This window comes from Bombus huntii, chromosome 4, assembly GCF_024542735.1.
Source record: "Bombus huntii isolate Logan2020A chromosome 4, iyBomHunt1.1, whole genome shotgun sequence".
NCBI classification, from domain to species: Eukaryota; Metazoa; Arthropoda; class Insecta; order Hymenoptera; family Apidae; genus Bombus; species Bombus huntii.
The window spans coordinates 16,464,021-16,480,491 of NC_066241.1; the positions used below are offsets into that span (position 1 = coordinate 16,464,021).

Genomic DNA, 16,471 nt, shown 5'->3' on the forward strand with positions numbered 1-16,471 from the left:
AAGAGCCTCGCTGTACGGACAAGCAAGCTAGAGAACGCCAGTGCCTCTCATTACGAATCTAACCGCGCCCACGTAGCGGTATCGAGGCTGCGTATACTTCTCTGCCACGCCTGACCGGCCGTAATAGCGCTATCCCTCGTTTTATGGGGTATTTATTACGTTGCGCTCGCTACGCTTTTCTACGAATCTGCAAAAAACTCTTGCGGCTCTCGGCAACTGTATACGCGAGTATACTCGCGTGTGCGCAGCCGCGCGTGCGCGCGGCCACTTCGCGGATTCTATCTGGCCGTAACTCGAGAAAGGCGTGTCGAAAATCGACGGACTGGCATCGGTCTCGTGTATCGTGTGACTCCAATATCGGGCGGCGGATGCGCCTCGAGACGCAGGCATTTCCTTCTGTTAACCCATTCGTTAACCTGTTATTCGTTCGCTGGAAGTTATACTCCCCTTCCATCGGTTCCCCTACCCATTTACGATCAGACATTGTTTTACTCTCGAATATTCTCGATCGCCAATCCGCTAGATCGACGACAATCGGAGAAACGAATTCCATTGTGCGTGGCAGTTATGCTTCACAACGCGGCATTCGTGTTCAGATACGAGTAACGTGTTTGTCTCTTATAAACCTGTGTCTATCCGGCACGCGGACAAGGGGAGTGAAGTGACCCTGCTCATGCGCGTCGCGTAAATAGGAGAGCCACTGTACAGTCTGCACGCGGAACGAGGTCACGAAAATTAAATTTTCTGATTAACGGCACGCACGCACACACCCACCCGGTAACAGCCGGCTGTCACATCGTCACGTGCCATTCCGTCTTTCCTCTCTTACCTTTTGGTTGATTTCACCCAGCTGTCAAAGATCTATCGTCTATATCTTAAGAATAAACGCAACATCGCGGCAATTCGTCATAGTATGTCATCGGTACTGTCGATGGCGTGTTATCGCGCGCGAGAATACGTTTTTCTCGCTCTCCGAAAACATCGCGAACATCGCGTTCGGCGGAACAGCCTGGCTATGCGCATGCGCGCTCGCCGAGTTTGATGCGCGCTAACCTGTGCTCCGATGCAACGAGACCCGGCGGCGGTACGGATGACGTATCAAACCTCGTTATGCCTAACGTGCCCCGCCAATGCTTTGTGCGTTTTTCTTTAAACGTATGTATATACAGCGTATATATGTTTGTAATATATGAGTATGTGATATACAGCAATACACAGCGCTACCGAGAATGAGAAAGGAATGTACTATACATACATGTAAATAAGAGCGAAACTTTGACCTATTCCTCCCTTTCCAATATCAATTCTCATTGAATCAATTTCATATTGAACATAAAATTTGGCAGTTAGTGATAGAAATCTGATAATTAGAAATTTGATCTAGAAATATAAAATTGTTTAATTCGATCATTCGAAAATGAAATTTACCAAATTATTGTCAGTTCAAAATAAATAAACTACCCAATGAACTTATCGTCAAAGATTACAAGAAAGCGAACTTAAAAGTAACTAGCGTCACATCCGCCATCCGAGAGTTACGGCAATACGGGTTTTGAAAACTCTGGAAAGATGTACTATTTGCCCGAAATACGCAAAATTAAACAGAAGAGATAAGAGAAAGTAGAACAAAATGGGTATTACCAAACTCACTCACCTCTTGGCCGTTCGGTACAATTATCACGTCTACTTCGTCGAGGTGCTCGCGATGTTGCGTGACCTCTGCGTGAATTTCCCGTCCGTTGTACGTAAGATAGACCTTCTGGCCGGGCACGAGATGCGCGCTGGTGACAGAGCCGAAACCAGGCCCGATCAAATCGCGATCAGAGTATTCGGTGCTGGGACTCGGCGGACGGCCGCCGGGAACGGAATCGAAACGCACGGAGTAGCGAGTCTTCGGTGTAATGCTGAGGCCTGACTCGGACGCGGCTGACGCCGGCGTTTTTACGGCGTGAATGACGCCACTGTAGTATTTCCCGTCCTCGCCGGGAGCACACACTCTGGTGCCGATTATGCTACGTTTCGCCAGCCTCTTGCCCGTCGACATTATTCGTGATTATCTATGGTTAAACGATCTCGGCTCTCGTTTCGATCACTTCGATAAATCGATTGAAACGTTCGACGAGGATTCTAACACACCGATATACTTCACAACAAAATACCATGTATCGAATCGTTCTCGAAAGTATCTCGCGCGAATTCGCCTCTCGTATAGATCATTTGCACCGCGGTTAAAGACTCACTCTTCTACCGTCCGCGAAACTCACGTTAAAAAACGTACGTAGATGCAGAAACCGGAAACAAATTTGGATCACACTAGAGAAGAAATAATGTCACGCGCGATTCAACAGTTCGACACTTTCCATAAGAGATGATCGAAACACGATTGATATATTATGTCTATGATTCGAATGAATATTTGGAAAGACACTCCCGGAAACTAGAACACCAGTTTTACTCGTCGTGTGTAGCTTCAGCTCTTTTTCTTTCCTTTCTTTCTTCCTACGTCTCCGAAACTCCGTACTGCGACACGTTGCTTTAGGTCATCGTTCCGTGATAACTCGTCGAGGACAGATTGGGCAGTTTTGCGTGAAATTGCAATCGCGATAGCAAATGCGATCCTAAACCGAGGAAGGACGCGGTGGCCTTCGCGGCCTGAACACAGAACTCAACGTATCAACAAAACGGCGTGCACCGTTGCCTGTATTCGTCACGCCGTCCGCATGTTCGAGGCACTTCGTGATCGATTTGTGATAATACTTTGGAGTGCACGCGGTAGATAGCATAATATATGACTGACGCTTGCCGGTGAGTAGAAATCCGGCGCTGTACGGTAACTTGAACGAGCAAGCGGTACACGATTCAATGGTATACGGGCAGGAGTAGGACTCGCGGTACCCGACATGTGACGCACAGCTGAGCGACCGAGGGACTGAGGACAGACTACCAAGCGGCTTTCACTGCGCCGGCCGGCCGCCCGCCCGCCCGGGAAAAACAGCTGATAGATAACAACAAACCCACGTGATTCGGCCTCGAGCACCGATTGGTCGCGCTCGCTGACCTACTTACTCTCATTGGCCGTCCGCCCGGACAACGAGAAGAACGGGAAAAAATCGCAGACTAGAACCCTAGCCAAAGCATTTCGCTCATCAAGACCTTCCACTTTCTCAGCCCTCTCTTCTTTTCGTACGCCTGTACTCGGCGTCCTTTCTGGCGTCCCTCTTTTCTATGCGCAAAGTACGTCGATTACATACAGGCTCATATGAAATCTTGCACACCATCGATTTACTTTGTCAAATTAACCTAAAAGTATTCATGGAAATATCGATTTTGCATAGGTTTTATAAACGACAGTTTTGTAATCAGCTGGTACTTAAATACACAAAGCAGTCATTTTGTCATCAGCTGAGAACGCCTGTGACGAAATCGGAGCGAGTGATCAGTCTGCCGATAGGTACAAAGCCCGCGTCAAAGAAGCCTCTCTTCGTAAGATATTCCTACTGCCGCTCGTACACCATACTGTAACATCTTTTTAATGAAATACCTTGAATTTCCTCAAGATTCTTACTTTTTGGTAAAGTAATGTCTGTAGGAAAAGGGGAGTTATGCGTTTCATCGCAATAAATATTGTTTTAACAGAGAAAAACTATGTTTATGGTTCAGCTGTCAGTAGAAGGCGGCCATTTTACGTCAGCTGAGAAGGTCGGTGACGACACACATTGAGTGAAATATCTTTCGCATGGCAGTCGAGCGTCAGGGAATGTGTCACAGAGAACCTCACCTACAAAGTTATTTGCAAAGCTTGTTACTGTACCGGAAACAGTGTATACTTTATATTTTTTATTTAAAGAACAAATTCATCCTTCCTATCAAATATATAAAATTAATTAAAAACATATAATTTCAATCCGATAAAAAGTTCAATATTTTACAATTATTTCTCTGTTTCTTATACGATATCCTGCCTTGTAATGCAAAATTGTCGTATATTCAATATTTAATCGTAACAATGTCAAATTAGTACTTCGTGTCAGCTGAGGGCGCTAGTGACGAAACACAGTGGAGTGGATAGTCTGTGAGAGCAGCGATATATTTTGTTGGCCAATTCGTAGTAGCTTTCGCAAACCGGTAGATGACCGTGATTTTTAGTCCATTCCGAGTGATTTTGAGCAGCATAGAGTCGTAGGTACATCGATGAAAAATCGACTTCAGGTAAAAACGTAATTACGCCGATAAATGCGGCGTGGTCGGTAAAGGTGAGGCAGCTGCAGTGCCATACCGTATGCTTGTCATGGCGGCATGGAGGACGAGCAATGAAAATGGCCGGAAGATGCAAGGGGCAGTGGGGAGGGATGGTAAGGCCGAATAGAAGGCAGCGGTCCACGCGTTCTCAGCAGCCTATCCTAGATTTATTTCCGTGGATGTTGCGCAATAAACGCTACACTGTTAGCTCACTGAATGCTACCCCTCGTTTAACTTCGAAGAGATGCCAAGGGCTAGTGAGTAACATGTTAATTGTCATCGGCTGCCATTCTTTTCATCGCATAAAGGAGCGCGATTATGTTCGCCATGTATATGCGCTGTAATGTAATTTCTCGCTGTCAATGTAATGGAGACTTAGTCATCCTTGTATTATATTAATGCACCTCTTTAACGCTATCCACGTTTTGGCGTTCACATGGAAACGCTTTCCACACGGGGAATTTCGAATGAAAGAAGGTGCACGGAATTTTTACGGAAGGTTTTTATCGGTTTTCAAGAATCAGTAAATGAAAATAAAGAGGTACAACAAGTAGTTTACAGTACGCTTTCACTGTATCGATCATGAGAAAGCAACTCTATAAGAAAAACTAAATCACGTTTTAATTGTGTTTTCAAGTATGTCTCAGACTGAGGAACTTTATTTTTCTAAAAACGTGGTAATATAAATCTTATTATTTGACATTGCTTGGTTTCATCGTTATTATTTTTTTATTCATACTCAGATATATCTATTAATAAACATACATACATCAAACTTATATCCTTATTAAAGCAAAAAGTTATTCAATCTTGATATCTTATTTAAATACATGCATGAATTCCATATGTTTTCACAGGAGAGTATTCTACGGTGTAGACAATAAAATCTGCGTTTTAATCACTGAATTAGCTACATTGCGAATATCAATTTGAAGAAACTTATTGAAGTTATCATTTTAATAACAAGAAATTTTAGAAAATTATTTTTTTTATTTCTAACAATAAAATTATAACAAGCTCAAAATTTTGAGGACCATATGATATGAATATTTCTTTTACTGATTACCATCCGTTTCTGATACGCCGTTGTTTCTGCCTATGAACGTATCAGTTAGATTAAAATATGTAATACAAAATGATGAATAATGCCTGATAAATAACATCTTACTTTTCATCGTACTCTTCTTTCACCCTTCGTTTAAGGAATAAAATTTCCAGTTGCTCCAATAGTTCTCAACATGAATAGAAAATAGTTCTCAACGTTCCAGTAATAAGGAAAAACATTAGGTAATAAATAATTGTATTCAGCTACTTTTTATTTCAAATTGCTTCATATGTTTTTCATTGCGGAAAACACATTGTTTCTGTCAAAAAAAAAAATAATGGGAACGGTAAGAAAATTGAGACGATACGATGACGTATCTCAATCGTTAACACATTTATCCACGATATCCATCCAGTCATGTTGCAAGATAAGATTACATTGGCGGGGCAATCACGAGCCACAAGAAAACGCAATAATCTCTATCAGAAGTGAATTTGCTGTACTATTACTTCGAAAATCATTAGTTGCGGTATAAGTTTAACGAATTTTCGTGAAATCTATCGTTTACTTTTATTACCATGACCCATGGTATCGCCGTCTATTTAACCATTTCACTTATTTCGATGTTTTCCGCTTGCGGGACGACAGTTTTGACGCGACAATGCTCGTCGTTTTGCGTGTGTGACACTTGGTATGGTTTGGAGCGCGCTTCTTGTGTGGGCCGCCATCTTTACAGTATACATACAGGTGCACCGAACAACGTGCAAGCACTCGACTTATCGGATAATGTGATATCACTTTTAAGTAACTTCGAGTTAGCGGTATGTTTGAATTTATTAAATTATTTTTCTTTGTTTGTAATTATATGCAACTGAGTATAAATTTTATTGAAGCAAATTCTCATAATAATTTCACTAAAATATTGTGAATTTGTGCGCATAGTAAGTGAGAAATTGTTCATTACTTTAGGATGTTGGAATGACGAGATTAAAGTACCTTAATCTTTCTGAGAATGCAATCAGTGAAATCGGCCTAAATGCTTTCGATGGCCTTACGAATTTAACGATCTTGGATCTATCGAAAAATAGACTCCATGATATTTCAGATGAAGTCTTTGAAAAAAACAGAAATCTACGAATCTTAATACTATCGAAAAATAATTTCAATTCGCATGTACCGAAATTACGATCCTCTTCGTTAATGGTATTACCATATGTATATCTGTGATAAAATTATATCTCCGATAAAAATTTCATTTTTAATAAGGTGAAGTAAATTTCGATGCAGGAACTAAGTTTGGATTCATGTCAGATTAGTCATTTACCTCCAGATACGTTCAATGGACTCACGCACGTTCGTCGTCTCGATCTTTCAAATAATTTGATGATTCAGATGAGTACCATCGTCGTGCAAACATTGCATGTTTTGAACAAATTATCATTAGAAGGGTACGATGAACAAAGCACATAAAATTAATATATGTATATCACATTATTTTATTAACATAATTATTTCGAATAAGAATTTAACTTTTACTCTTAAAACTTCATTACATTTTATTTGTTATCAATAATATTCACTTCTCAACATCTCGAATAATTGACATATCTTACCTTGTGTAGATATGTCAGAATTGTTCAAAAAAACATAAACAAAATTTTCATTTTTTCATTCTTTCCAGAAATCCATGGTCTTGCAATAAAATTATGTTTGAGTTACAAACATATCTCAATACTAAGAGCATCGAATTCAACGAAGTTTGCGGTAAGAAAATTAACGTAAAAAAATTCGAGAAAATGATTAATCTTCCCACAAAATCACGTAGTTATCATCATTTGGCAAATGCGAGTATACTTTTTGATGAAACTAAATCGGTAACGGAATATAATGTATCGAATACACTGAAGGATAAAAATCTGTCAACATGTGAACAAATGATAAACCAAATGCATGTTGTCGATTATAAATCTGTAGTATATTGGTTTCTTCTTCTTGGTTTTATACTTGGTATTTCAAGTGGAGTATTCATTTCTTATATTTGGTTGTCGAGGATGTGTTTGTGTAACCGAAGATACAGGTATCACGAACAATTTAACGACGAATTAATAACCTCCCAACGACTGTCTTTGCTGGATTCGTATTTACAAGGACTCATAAGTAGCGATAGAAGTTTGATAGAATCTTGTCCAGGTACCCCGCCACCTCAATATCGTGATGTTATGCTACGACCTAACCTCTATCCACCAAGAGTATCGAATTTAAATAACAATGGTAACGGATATGGAGAAATGTATACATAACCTCAGAAGGTAACTTATTGTTGTAGTATGACAGGGAAAAGTAAAAATGCACATCACTACGTTATTTATTCAGCATTGAAGCTTTAATTTTTGTTACATTACATATTTTTCATAGAATATTTTTTATATATGTTTGTTGTTATGCATCGTACATTAATGATTACATCATTGACCAATAACTAATAATTAGATTAATAATAAAATTATTTACGAAAAAAGAAAACTGGATGAAGAATTTAGTAAATTAATTGTCGATAACTAATCATTAATGGCTACACGTATATATATATATCTTTGTTAACAACATTTATTAACAAGAACAAACACGACTTATACGTGCATATAACAATAATGCAAAAATATAAAATCAATAGCTACATAACTAAAAGCGCATTTTTTATCATTTATATTACAATATAAGAAGAATTATAAGAGTAAAACTATATACAGTTCAGACTTATGCTAATAATGCGAGTAATCGTACAATAATTCGGTTCTCGTTTTGAACACAACGACAATTTAAGTACAATCATTGTTATTGTTCGATGGGTTTAATCATTGCGTGGCAATCATATTACTTTTATCTACATTTTGATTAGTACTTAGCGTAACAGTCTTGCAACCGATTGCGGTTATTATATTTTCCATTACTCCATGATCGTATCTCGTACCACGTAGATTAGTTATTACGCTCACGTCTTGACTAAAATCTTTCGATACCAAATTAGCTGGCAGCTTCATCTTGATTTCCTCAATGATGCCGTTTTGTATTTCTAGCGCTAAATTAAATTGATGGACTTTGTCGTCTTCAGTAGGTACATCTACAACGCGTGTTACCGTGAATTTTGGTGTTTTACCATAATTCCATTCCCAGGAACGAAATTCGCTTATTAATTTGTCCAATCCTGAAAATAATAATTAAAAAATATTAGACAAAGAATTATACCTTTTATAATATTTATATACCTGGAAACCAGTCCTCGGTAGGATTGATATATTGAAATCCTTTTTGACGCTGAATGAGATCCTGTCCACCATCATCAAGAACAAGAGCTTTAGTGCGAAGATATTCCCAGCCTATTGCAGTAATGAGTTTGTCCATTCGGATATGAGAATTTATATCAATTAAATTTTTTATTGAAGATCGTATGGATGCAGTAGCATTTGTTTCTATACCATCCTGTAATACATAAAAATAAACATATAAAAATATCAAATAAACATATTTTTTGAAATTTAAAATTATAAAAAAATTAAATTCTGTTTTTATATTCAGCAACTAGAAAGATTACATTTGAAAAAAGTATAAAAATTCTGTCATATTGTATTTTGAAGAAAGTAATTAGATCTTTTAATAGTGATTATAAATAATATCTATCTTGCAACATAATTGAAAATAATTTACCTTCTTCTTCTCGAGCGCTAAGCTTAAAGCTGTTTTGTTTACATTGACCAATAGGGTGCAGTGATGATATGCATTAGGCCGTCCTAATTTCGCTGCAGTACCAGATATCTGCGTTTTAAAATAGTTAAGGATATATAGGTAAATTTTTGCAAAGCGCAAAGCTTTGCTCTTATGTAGGTTGTTCCAACTGGGTTTTTAATGTTACTTCGTACAAAATAAAGAAAAGTCTGTTAGTGTTTTTCTCGAGAATATTCTACTTTTATAAAATGAATATAAATTTTTAAATAAATCGTTACACGCTATTAAAATTTTAGAATATACAACTAAGGATTCTGCAATATAAAACGCCACATACATATACACATGCCCCTTAAAGTTTTATAATAATTTTACAATTATTTTATATATATTTATTATTATTTTATAATTAACTTCGTTCCAGCAAATTAAACACCGACTAATGTAATCATTGAAAATGTAATTTTGGAACACCCTGAATAAAAAAATATATATGTAAGTATTTTTAATACATTACATGAAAGGATACTTTGTACTTCTCTTCGACAACGATGTCCTCGCGTTTATTAACCTCGGCTTCTACACCCCATTCCCGATACAAAGCTCTGGTAATGATGTCCAGATTATATCTTCGATTATATCGTTCCCGTGGCGTGAAGAAGGACAAATTCAAATTACCATGATCATGATAGACAGTACCACCACCACTGTTACGTCGGACCAGAACTATACCGCGTTTTTCAGCCAGTTGAGTGTTGTGTTCAATCCATGGATTTTGATGTCGTCCTATTACTACACACGGGTCGTTACGCCATAGGAGTAATACGTGGTGATTCGTAAAATTATAGTTGTTATAGAGCCAATGTTCTAACGCTAAATTGGTGAACACATCTGTGGCTTGCGATATGAATACTGACTTCGTAATCGAATCATTAGCGTCATTCTGCTTGTCGTTAAAGCTCGTTGAGTATTTACACATGTGATACAAATTGGGGGTGATATTGTATTGGGGTTTCCGTTTAATAATGATCATAAATCTGTTTATCAGAGACATTTTCCTTTCGTTGTGCACGTGTAAGTAGAATTTATTTTTCATACACACGCAAAATCACTGCCTACTTTTTTTATGTCACGATGAATCGAACGATAGCGTATGTCAGCACTGATATGAAAATCGTACTCCTTGGAAACGTTGTACGTGAAATCAGTCTTTAATTACTAAATTTGCGAGACTTCCTTTAACACCTCTGTTTTTGTAACGAAATCAGCCTTGACAATGTTTAATATTTTTGTCCGTAGATAGCACCCTTACTGACAAAATCTCGAAAAGTTAGATTGAATGGCTGTTATAGAAATTAGGTAATCGTGAAGGGCAATTGTTTGATGCAACCACTTCCACGTTTGATCCAGGGAGTTAATACGGTATCGGATACCTAAACAGTCTCGGCAGTCCTTTTGCATTCCTCCGTGTGCTGACAGTTTGGAAAGTATTCAAATTATCCGCAGCGAACGGTATACGGTGACTAGGGCGACCTCTTCCTCTCTATCGATGCGTAAATTCCGTCCAAGATAGAATCGCTGGTTCTTGTAACGTTACTACACTTGAGAATAAATTGCACGCAACTACGAATCGGAGCTAAAATTCACTGATGCACTCTCCGATTCACTGTGAATACTCTAGCGGGAGATTTTAATGTTATATAAACTCCTACTATAGTTGAAGAAAGTAGTGGGAGGTCTTTAAACCTCCATGCGGCAGGTTATCTAAGTTCACAGCACAAAGTACAGGCACTACAGCTGACCTGCTCATGATAATACGTCACAAATGTATATATCTTCTTCTTCGTAATCGACTCTCTCCCACGAAGTTTCAGATTCGTAAATAGTACCATGCATATCCTTCCGTATTCTCCTTAATTTTTTCATATAAATATATTTGCTAAAAAATTGTATTCTGTGTGAATTTTATTTATTGTAATATTGTCTGTTATTAGATTAAATAAAAAAATGTTAATAATGGAAAATTAATTTGTTATCAATTTTAAACTATGCTATTCCGTTTAAAGGTTATAAGTAATTACATTATATTTGGAAAAATAGTATCAGATTTTGTAAAAATATTTATATTACATGTATTTTTTCAGTATTTTTAAATAACAAATATGGATAAAATAAAAATAAAGTTTATGTAAAATAGAGCATTAAAAATGTATATACCTCTTATTTTTTTATATGTATAAACATTTGTCTTTATTGTACGATACTGTGCTTCGTATTTATATCCTAGTAACAGCTAAGTAATACTGTATGGTATTGGAAGAAGTAATTAAGGCCAATTTGATAAGAATATATCCCCTACTCTTCCGTATCATGCGTTCACACTACTATTGCATTTATAACTATGTTGATAAATGACATTTTTAATTACTCCGATACAAATTTTTTATCCTTATTGGCCCTTACCATACACACAACTGATCGCAGTTTGTCAGTTTTTTTTCAAATGTATTTTATATCAACTGTCACGTGATTTTTATCTAATATTGTACGAATTGTCTTTAACCGTGCTCGTTAAAATGAAAGCTGATCATAATTTAATTTTGACTGGAACGTTTCATGTAGAAATCGCATACGTGAAATACGATTTCGTGAAGAACAAGATAAGATTTGTATTTTTTTAAGAAAAGCAGATACGACGAGCGCTTTATGCGTAATTATAATTTGCTATATTTAAACGAGTAGCTTATATGTATTATCGAATTTGTTGAAGATGCAATAAAAATATTTAATATTTATATTTTAATAATGTATAATTTTGCAATAGTGATGGTTTTAGCTAAACAAATATTTTACTACCCTTTATTTATAATATATATATATATATATAAAGGATATAAATCTTTTTAAGACATTTATCAGAGTTTATTCAGAAAAGTAACAATTTTTGTATATATATATATATATATCACTTATAGATTAATAGAATTTTGATTGTATTGGTGACTATTTTAACGTGTAATATTACAAAAAAGCATTTTAGTGTATTATATTTCACAAAAAGTATGTGTTAAGTAAGAAAAATACGTATTATGGCTATGTTCTTAATTGCAAACATATCGACAAAAATTTGCTCACGTAAAATTCAAACTGGTATTTACAAGAATTTGCTTAGTAAGCGCCCACAATTTATTTGCGCATCGGCTTTTTCGACTGTGAAAGTAAGATTTTGTAGTAACATAATTGTCAGCGATACTGCCAAAATTTCAATTATATTATTTCGAAAAATATCTAGGTGCTGGACCCTACGATACGAAAACACATAGAAAATCAAAAAATAATGGAGAAATTGCAATATCCTGAAGCGTATCGCGATGAAACCATTGTCGATAATTATCATGGTGTCGAGGTTAGAATAAGAAAAAAGATAATCTTTTTAAATGAAGTTTATACGTAAATATGTTTATAAATAACATTTCTTTGATGATAGAAACAGTTTATCTTAATAAACTAATAGTAGTACGAGATATATTTCTACTTTTTAGTTAAACATAATAATAAATTTTATTCAAAATAGAAATTAAAAACAATATAAAACATGAGACTTTATCATTCTTATTACCAGGTTCAAGATTCATATAGATGGTTAGAAGATCCTGATTCTGAAAAGACTAAAGCATTTGTTGATGCTCAGAATGCTGTTACCATACCATATTTAGCTTCATGCAAAGCACGTCAAGATATTCATGATCGATTAAAACAATTATGGGATTTTCCAAAATATTCATGTCCTGCTAGATATGGAAATAAGTATTATTTCTATAAAAATACTGGCTTACAAAACCAAAGGTAATAATAGTAAATATTAATCTATGTTTGATTATTACACATGAATATTTCTTTTTCCAGTGTTCTGTATGTACAAGATACATTGGATAGTGAACCTAGAATATTCTTAGATCCAAATACTTTGTCAGAAGATGGTACCATTGCGATTACTAGTAGTAAATTTAGCGAAGATGGTAGCATATATGCATATGGTTTGTCTATTAGTGGATCTGACTGGTGTACAATCCACTTCATGAATACAGAAACTGGTACAATTTGCATTTTTATCTGTAAAAAGAATTTATAATTACATGGCTCATAGTCTCAATGCTTAAATAATACATATAGGTGAAAAATACCCAGAAATTTTGGAAAAAGTAAAATTTTCTCCAATAACATGGACTCACGACAATCGTGGAATCTTTTATGGTTGTTACCCAGATCAAAAAGGTAAAACCGATGGTTCAGAAACAGAAGGTAATCGAGATCAAAAGCTATGCTATCATATTGTTGGTACACCTCAGTCAGAAGATGTCATTGTAGTTGAATTTCCTGAAGAACCTTTATGGAGGATGTGAGTGATACATTATGTATGTGTTTTAACAAAGTTGATTAATTGTAAATACGTATGATTGCATCCTATGTGTTTCATGCAAACATATTTGATTAAATATTACCTAACACACTTGTTGCATATGTTTCTCTGTCTTTAGAGGCGCACAAGTTTCTGATTGTGGAAAATGGTTAATTGTTACACCTGTGAAAGATTGTAGAGATAATTTAGTTTACTTTACGGAATTGAAACCAGAGAAGAAAATAGCAGAAAAGTTACAATTAACCCAAGTAGTTGACAAACTTGAAGCTGATTATGAAGTTAGTGATAATAGTAGCATGAATATTTATTCTTTTAGTTTTAATATTTTTTTTTACTACTTAACCTTTTCTTTCCTAATTAGTATGTAACAAACGATGATACCAAGGCAATATTTCGGACAAATAAAAACGCGCCGAATTACAAATTAATAGCTATAGATTTATTGGATTATAAGCAAGAAAAATGGGTTGATCTTTTACCAGAACATCCTGATAATGTATTAGATTGGGCATGTGCAGTTGACGGTGATAAATTTGTAGCTTGTTATATTGCAGATGTTAAGGTAACCATGAATTAATATTACTCAAAACAAATACAAAAAATTGTAACATTGTGATGGAAAAGTTTAGTATTAAACAAAGTAAAAATGAAGTTATGATGTCATTAATCTTGTTTGTTTTTTGTAGAATATTTTACAATTACACAGTTTAACAAGTGGTGAAAAACTTAGAATATTTCCGCTTGATGTTGGTACAATAGTTAATTTTGCGGGACAAAAAAAATATTCCGAAATATTTTATCAATTCAAATCATTTCTAGTTCCTGGTATTATATACAGAGTTGATTTGAAAAATGAAGAAGAACCACAAGTTAGTATTAACTTCACAAATAATAGTGATATTACTAGGAACGTAACTTTAAAGAAAATTAAAAAGAATTGTATGTGTATATATATAAATGTATTTATAGGTACTACGCGAAATTAAAGTAAAAAATTTTGATCCAAGTTTGTACAAGACTAGTCAAATATTTTATACAAGCAAAGATGGTACAAAGATTCCAATGTTTATAGTAATGAAACATGTAAGTATTGTTTAAATTCATTAAATTTATACTAAACAAAGTACAATAATGGATCTTTTATTTAGGATGCAGTTTTGGATGGTTCCATGCCAGCTTTATTATATGGCTACGGAGGCTTTAATGTTAGCATTCAACCGACGTTTAGCGTTACAAAGCTGGTGTTTGTTCAGCATTTAAATGGAGTACTTGCTGTGGCAAATATTCGTGGTGGCGGGTAAGTTGAGTAAGCAACGACGTTAGTCGAATGTGTTTCTGATATATAATATTTTATTATGTATTTTAGTGAATATGGAGAAAAATGGCATAATGGGGGACGATTTTTTAACAAACAAAATGTATTTGATGATTTCCAAGCCGCTGCTGAATATTTGGTTGAAAAAGGATATACCACTTCTTCGAAACTAAGTATTTTAGGTGCCAGTAATGGAGGTTTATTAGTTGCTGCATGCGTAAATCAAAGACCTGATCTGTTTGGTGCTGCAATTGCTCAAGTTGGGTAAGTCGATATGCTAATTCTATTAAAAAATGTTGATCTTCTATTTTATCTTATATTTTATGTTTTACATTTATCGTACAGGGTAATGGATATGTTACGTTTCCATAAATTTACCATTGGTGTTGCCTGGGTATCTGATTATGGTAGTTCGGATGACCCAAAACATTTTGAAAATCTTTTAAAATATTCTCCGTTGCATAATGTGAGAATCCCGGAGAATGGACAGTATCCCGCAACATTATTATTAACTGCCGATCACGATGATCGAGTAGTACCATTACACAGTCTAAAACTTATCGCCACTCTGCAGTGTACATTGGGAAAATTACCACAACAAACAAATCCTTTACTAATTAAAATAGAGACTAAAGCCGGACATGGTGGTGGAAAACCGACTATGAAAGTGGTTAGTATTAACATATAATAATTAACTGATCATGCATGCATAATTAACATTGTATTTTTCATTTCAGATCGAAGAGAGTACAGACATTTTAGCATTTATTGTGAAGTCATTGAACTTAGAATTTAAATTGTAACATATATCGACAATATTAACATTCTTATATTTGATACTAAGTACAGGTCTTTTAACACAATTCTGTCTATGGATCAAATCCTTTGTATTTTATCCTTCTTTGATTGCTGTGTTACTAATGTGGATATAATATGTTAGTAGGGAGAAAAAAAAATGAAAAACTTACTTTGTTCCTAACAGTTAATTGGACAGAATTAATTTTAATACATTTGAAAACATTATTGCTATACAATGGGAAGTGTTTTTACATTATGACCGTTCATATTACGAAATAATATTTCGAAATATTCTAGAATGCTTTTTAGCAAATTATTTTATAGTAAAAATCTTTTTTGTATCAAATAAAAAATGTATGTAATTTACTATAGCCTACCTCTCCCATTTAATGTAACAAAATACATTTTCTAATTCACGTTACTAACTTCTAGGATTAAGTGATAATATTGATCAAATTCTATATAATGTGATTTTTTATTTTTATTAAATATTGAATAACAAGAAAAGATTTTATTGATAAAATATATTATTGAACTTTTACGTTTTACGTACATTTAACATTAAAAAATTAGGAAAAATAATATAGGATATCTTATTTTTTTTACAATATTTGTTTATAAAGTTTATAACAGAAACTATATATAAAATTTAACAACATACATTAACAATATGTTTGTTTCTAACTGCTATAATAGTATCACAATTCATAATATGTAGTCCTTAAATGTGGATTTATGCGTTTTTAATATTATTAAATTTATTAATCAAATTTCAACATTAGCTCTTGGAAATAGAGTGTTAATATAACGAATATGTTTGTTTGTACTTTCCAGATTAATCTGTTCAGGAACTTTTATTTATTATAATCTTGTGCGAAATATTTATAATGAACGAAATAAATTATTGAATGATACATTACAAAACTATTTC

General features: G+C 34.7%; 5 protein-coding genes across 8 annotated transcripts in view; 2 read left to right on the forward strand and 3 right to left on the reverse strand.

Moving 5' to 3' along the window:
- Positions 1–2,932, reverse strand: part of LOC126865319 (zinc finger protein 395) — a 101,781-nt gene extending 98,849 nt beyond the window's left edge. The window contains exon 1 of the mRNA XM_050617752.1: positions 1,655–2,932. Coding sequence (XP_050473709.1) covers positions 1,655–2,044 — 390 coding nt within the window. The 5' untranslated portion in view covers positions 2,045–2,932. The remainder of the gene's footprint in view (positions 1–1,654) is intronic.
- A 160-nt stretch (positions 2,933–3,092) lies between these two features.
- LOC126865325 (leucine-rich repeat-containing G-protein coupled receptor 5A-like) lies at positions 3,093–7,960 on the forward strand. 3 transcript variants are annotated; one of them, XM_050617763.1, is made up of 4 exons: positions 4,923–6,105; positions 6,254–6,487; positions 6,572–6,732; positions 6,966–7,960. In XM_050617763.1, exons 1-4 carry the CDS (start codon positions 5,863–5,865, stop codon positions 7,582–7,584), a joined length of 1,257 nt encoding a protein of 418 aa, XP_050473720.1. In that variant the 5' UTR covers positions 4,923–5,862; the 3' UTR covers positions 7,585–7,960. The 3 variants fall into 3 exon arrangements, 1 of the variants encoding a protein (XP_050473720.1); XR_007689487.1 differs by lacking the exons at positions 4,923–6,105; positions 6,254–6,487; positions 6,572–6,732 and adding an exon at positions 3,093–4,496 and having other exon boundaries at positions 6,966–7,112; XR_007689488.1 differs by lacking the exons at positions 4,923–6,105; positions 6,254–6,487; positions 6,572–6,732 and adding an exon at positions 3,093–4,916 and having other exon boundaries at positions 6,966–7,111.
- LOC126865326 (lipoyltransferase 1, mitochondrial) lies at positions 7,960–10,279 on the reverse strand. Of its 2 annotated transcripts, none has more exons than XM_050617765.1 (4): positions 9,525–10,279; positions 8,990–9,097; positions 8,551–8,764; positions 7,960–8,489 (listed from the first exon to the last, which is right to left on the reverse strand). In XM_050617765.1, the coding sequence occupies exons 1-4, from the start codon at positions 10,101–10,103 to the stop codon at positions 8,140–8,142; spliced, it is 1,251 nt and encodes a 416-aa protein (XP_050473722.1). In that variant the 5' UTR covers positions 10,104–10,279; the 3' UTR covers positions 7,960–8,139. The 2 variants fall into 2 exon arrangements, with proteins under 2 accessions (XP_050473722.1, XP_050473723.1); XM_050617766.1 differs by having other exon boundaries at positions 9,537–10,277.
- Positions 10,280–10,300: 21 nt separating this feature from the next.
- On the reverse strand, positions 10,301–11,860 carry LOC126865340 (uncharacterized). Its single transcript, XM_050617786.1, has 2 exons — positions 11,225–11,860; positions 10,301–10,946 (listed from the first exon to the last, which is right to left on the reverse strand). Exon 2 carries the CDS (start codon positions 10,466–10,468, stop codon positions 10,316–10,318), a length of 153 nt encoding a protein of 50 aa, XP_050473743.1. The 5' UTR covers positions 10,469–10,946; positions 11,225–11,860; the 3' UTR covers positions 10,301–10,315.
- Positions 11,861–12,057: 197 nt separating this feature from the next.
- On the forward strand, positions 12,058–15,906 carry LOC126865314 (prolyl endopeptidase). Its single transcript, XM_050617733.1, has 13 exons — positions 12,058–12,225; positions 12,300–12,413; positions 12,630–12,853; positions 12,914–13,101; positions 13,181–13,406; positions 13,546–13,705; positions 13,789–13,989; positions 14,114–14,296; positions 14,397–14,510; positions 14,576–14,724; positions 14,794–15,006; positions 15,088–15,412; positions 15,480–15,906. Exons 1-13 carry the CDS (start codon positions 12,097–12,099, stop codon positions 15,543–15,545), a joined length of 2,292 nt encoding a protein of 763 aa, XP_050473690.1. The 5' UTR covers positions 12,058–12,096; the 3' UTR covers positions 15,546–15,906.
- Positions 15,907–16,471: the final 565 nt, after the last annotated feature.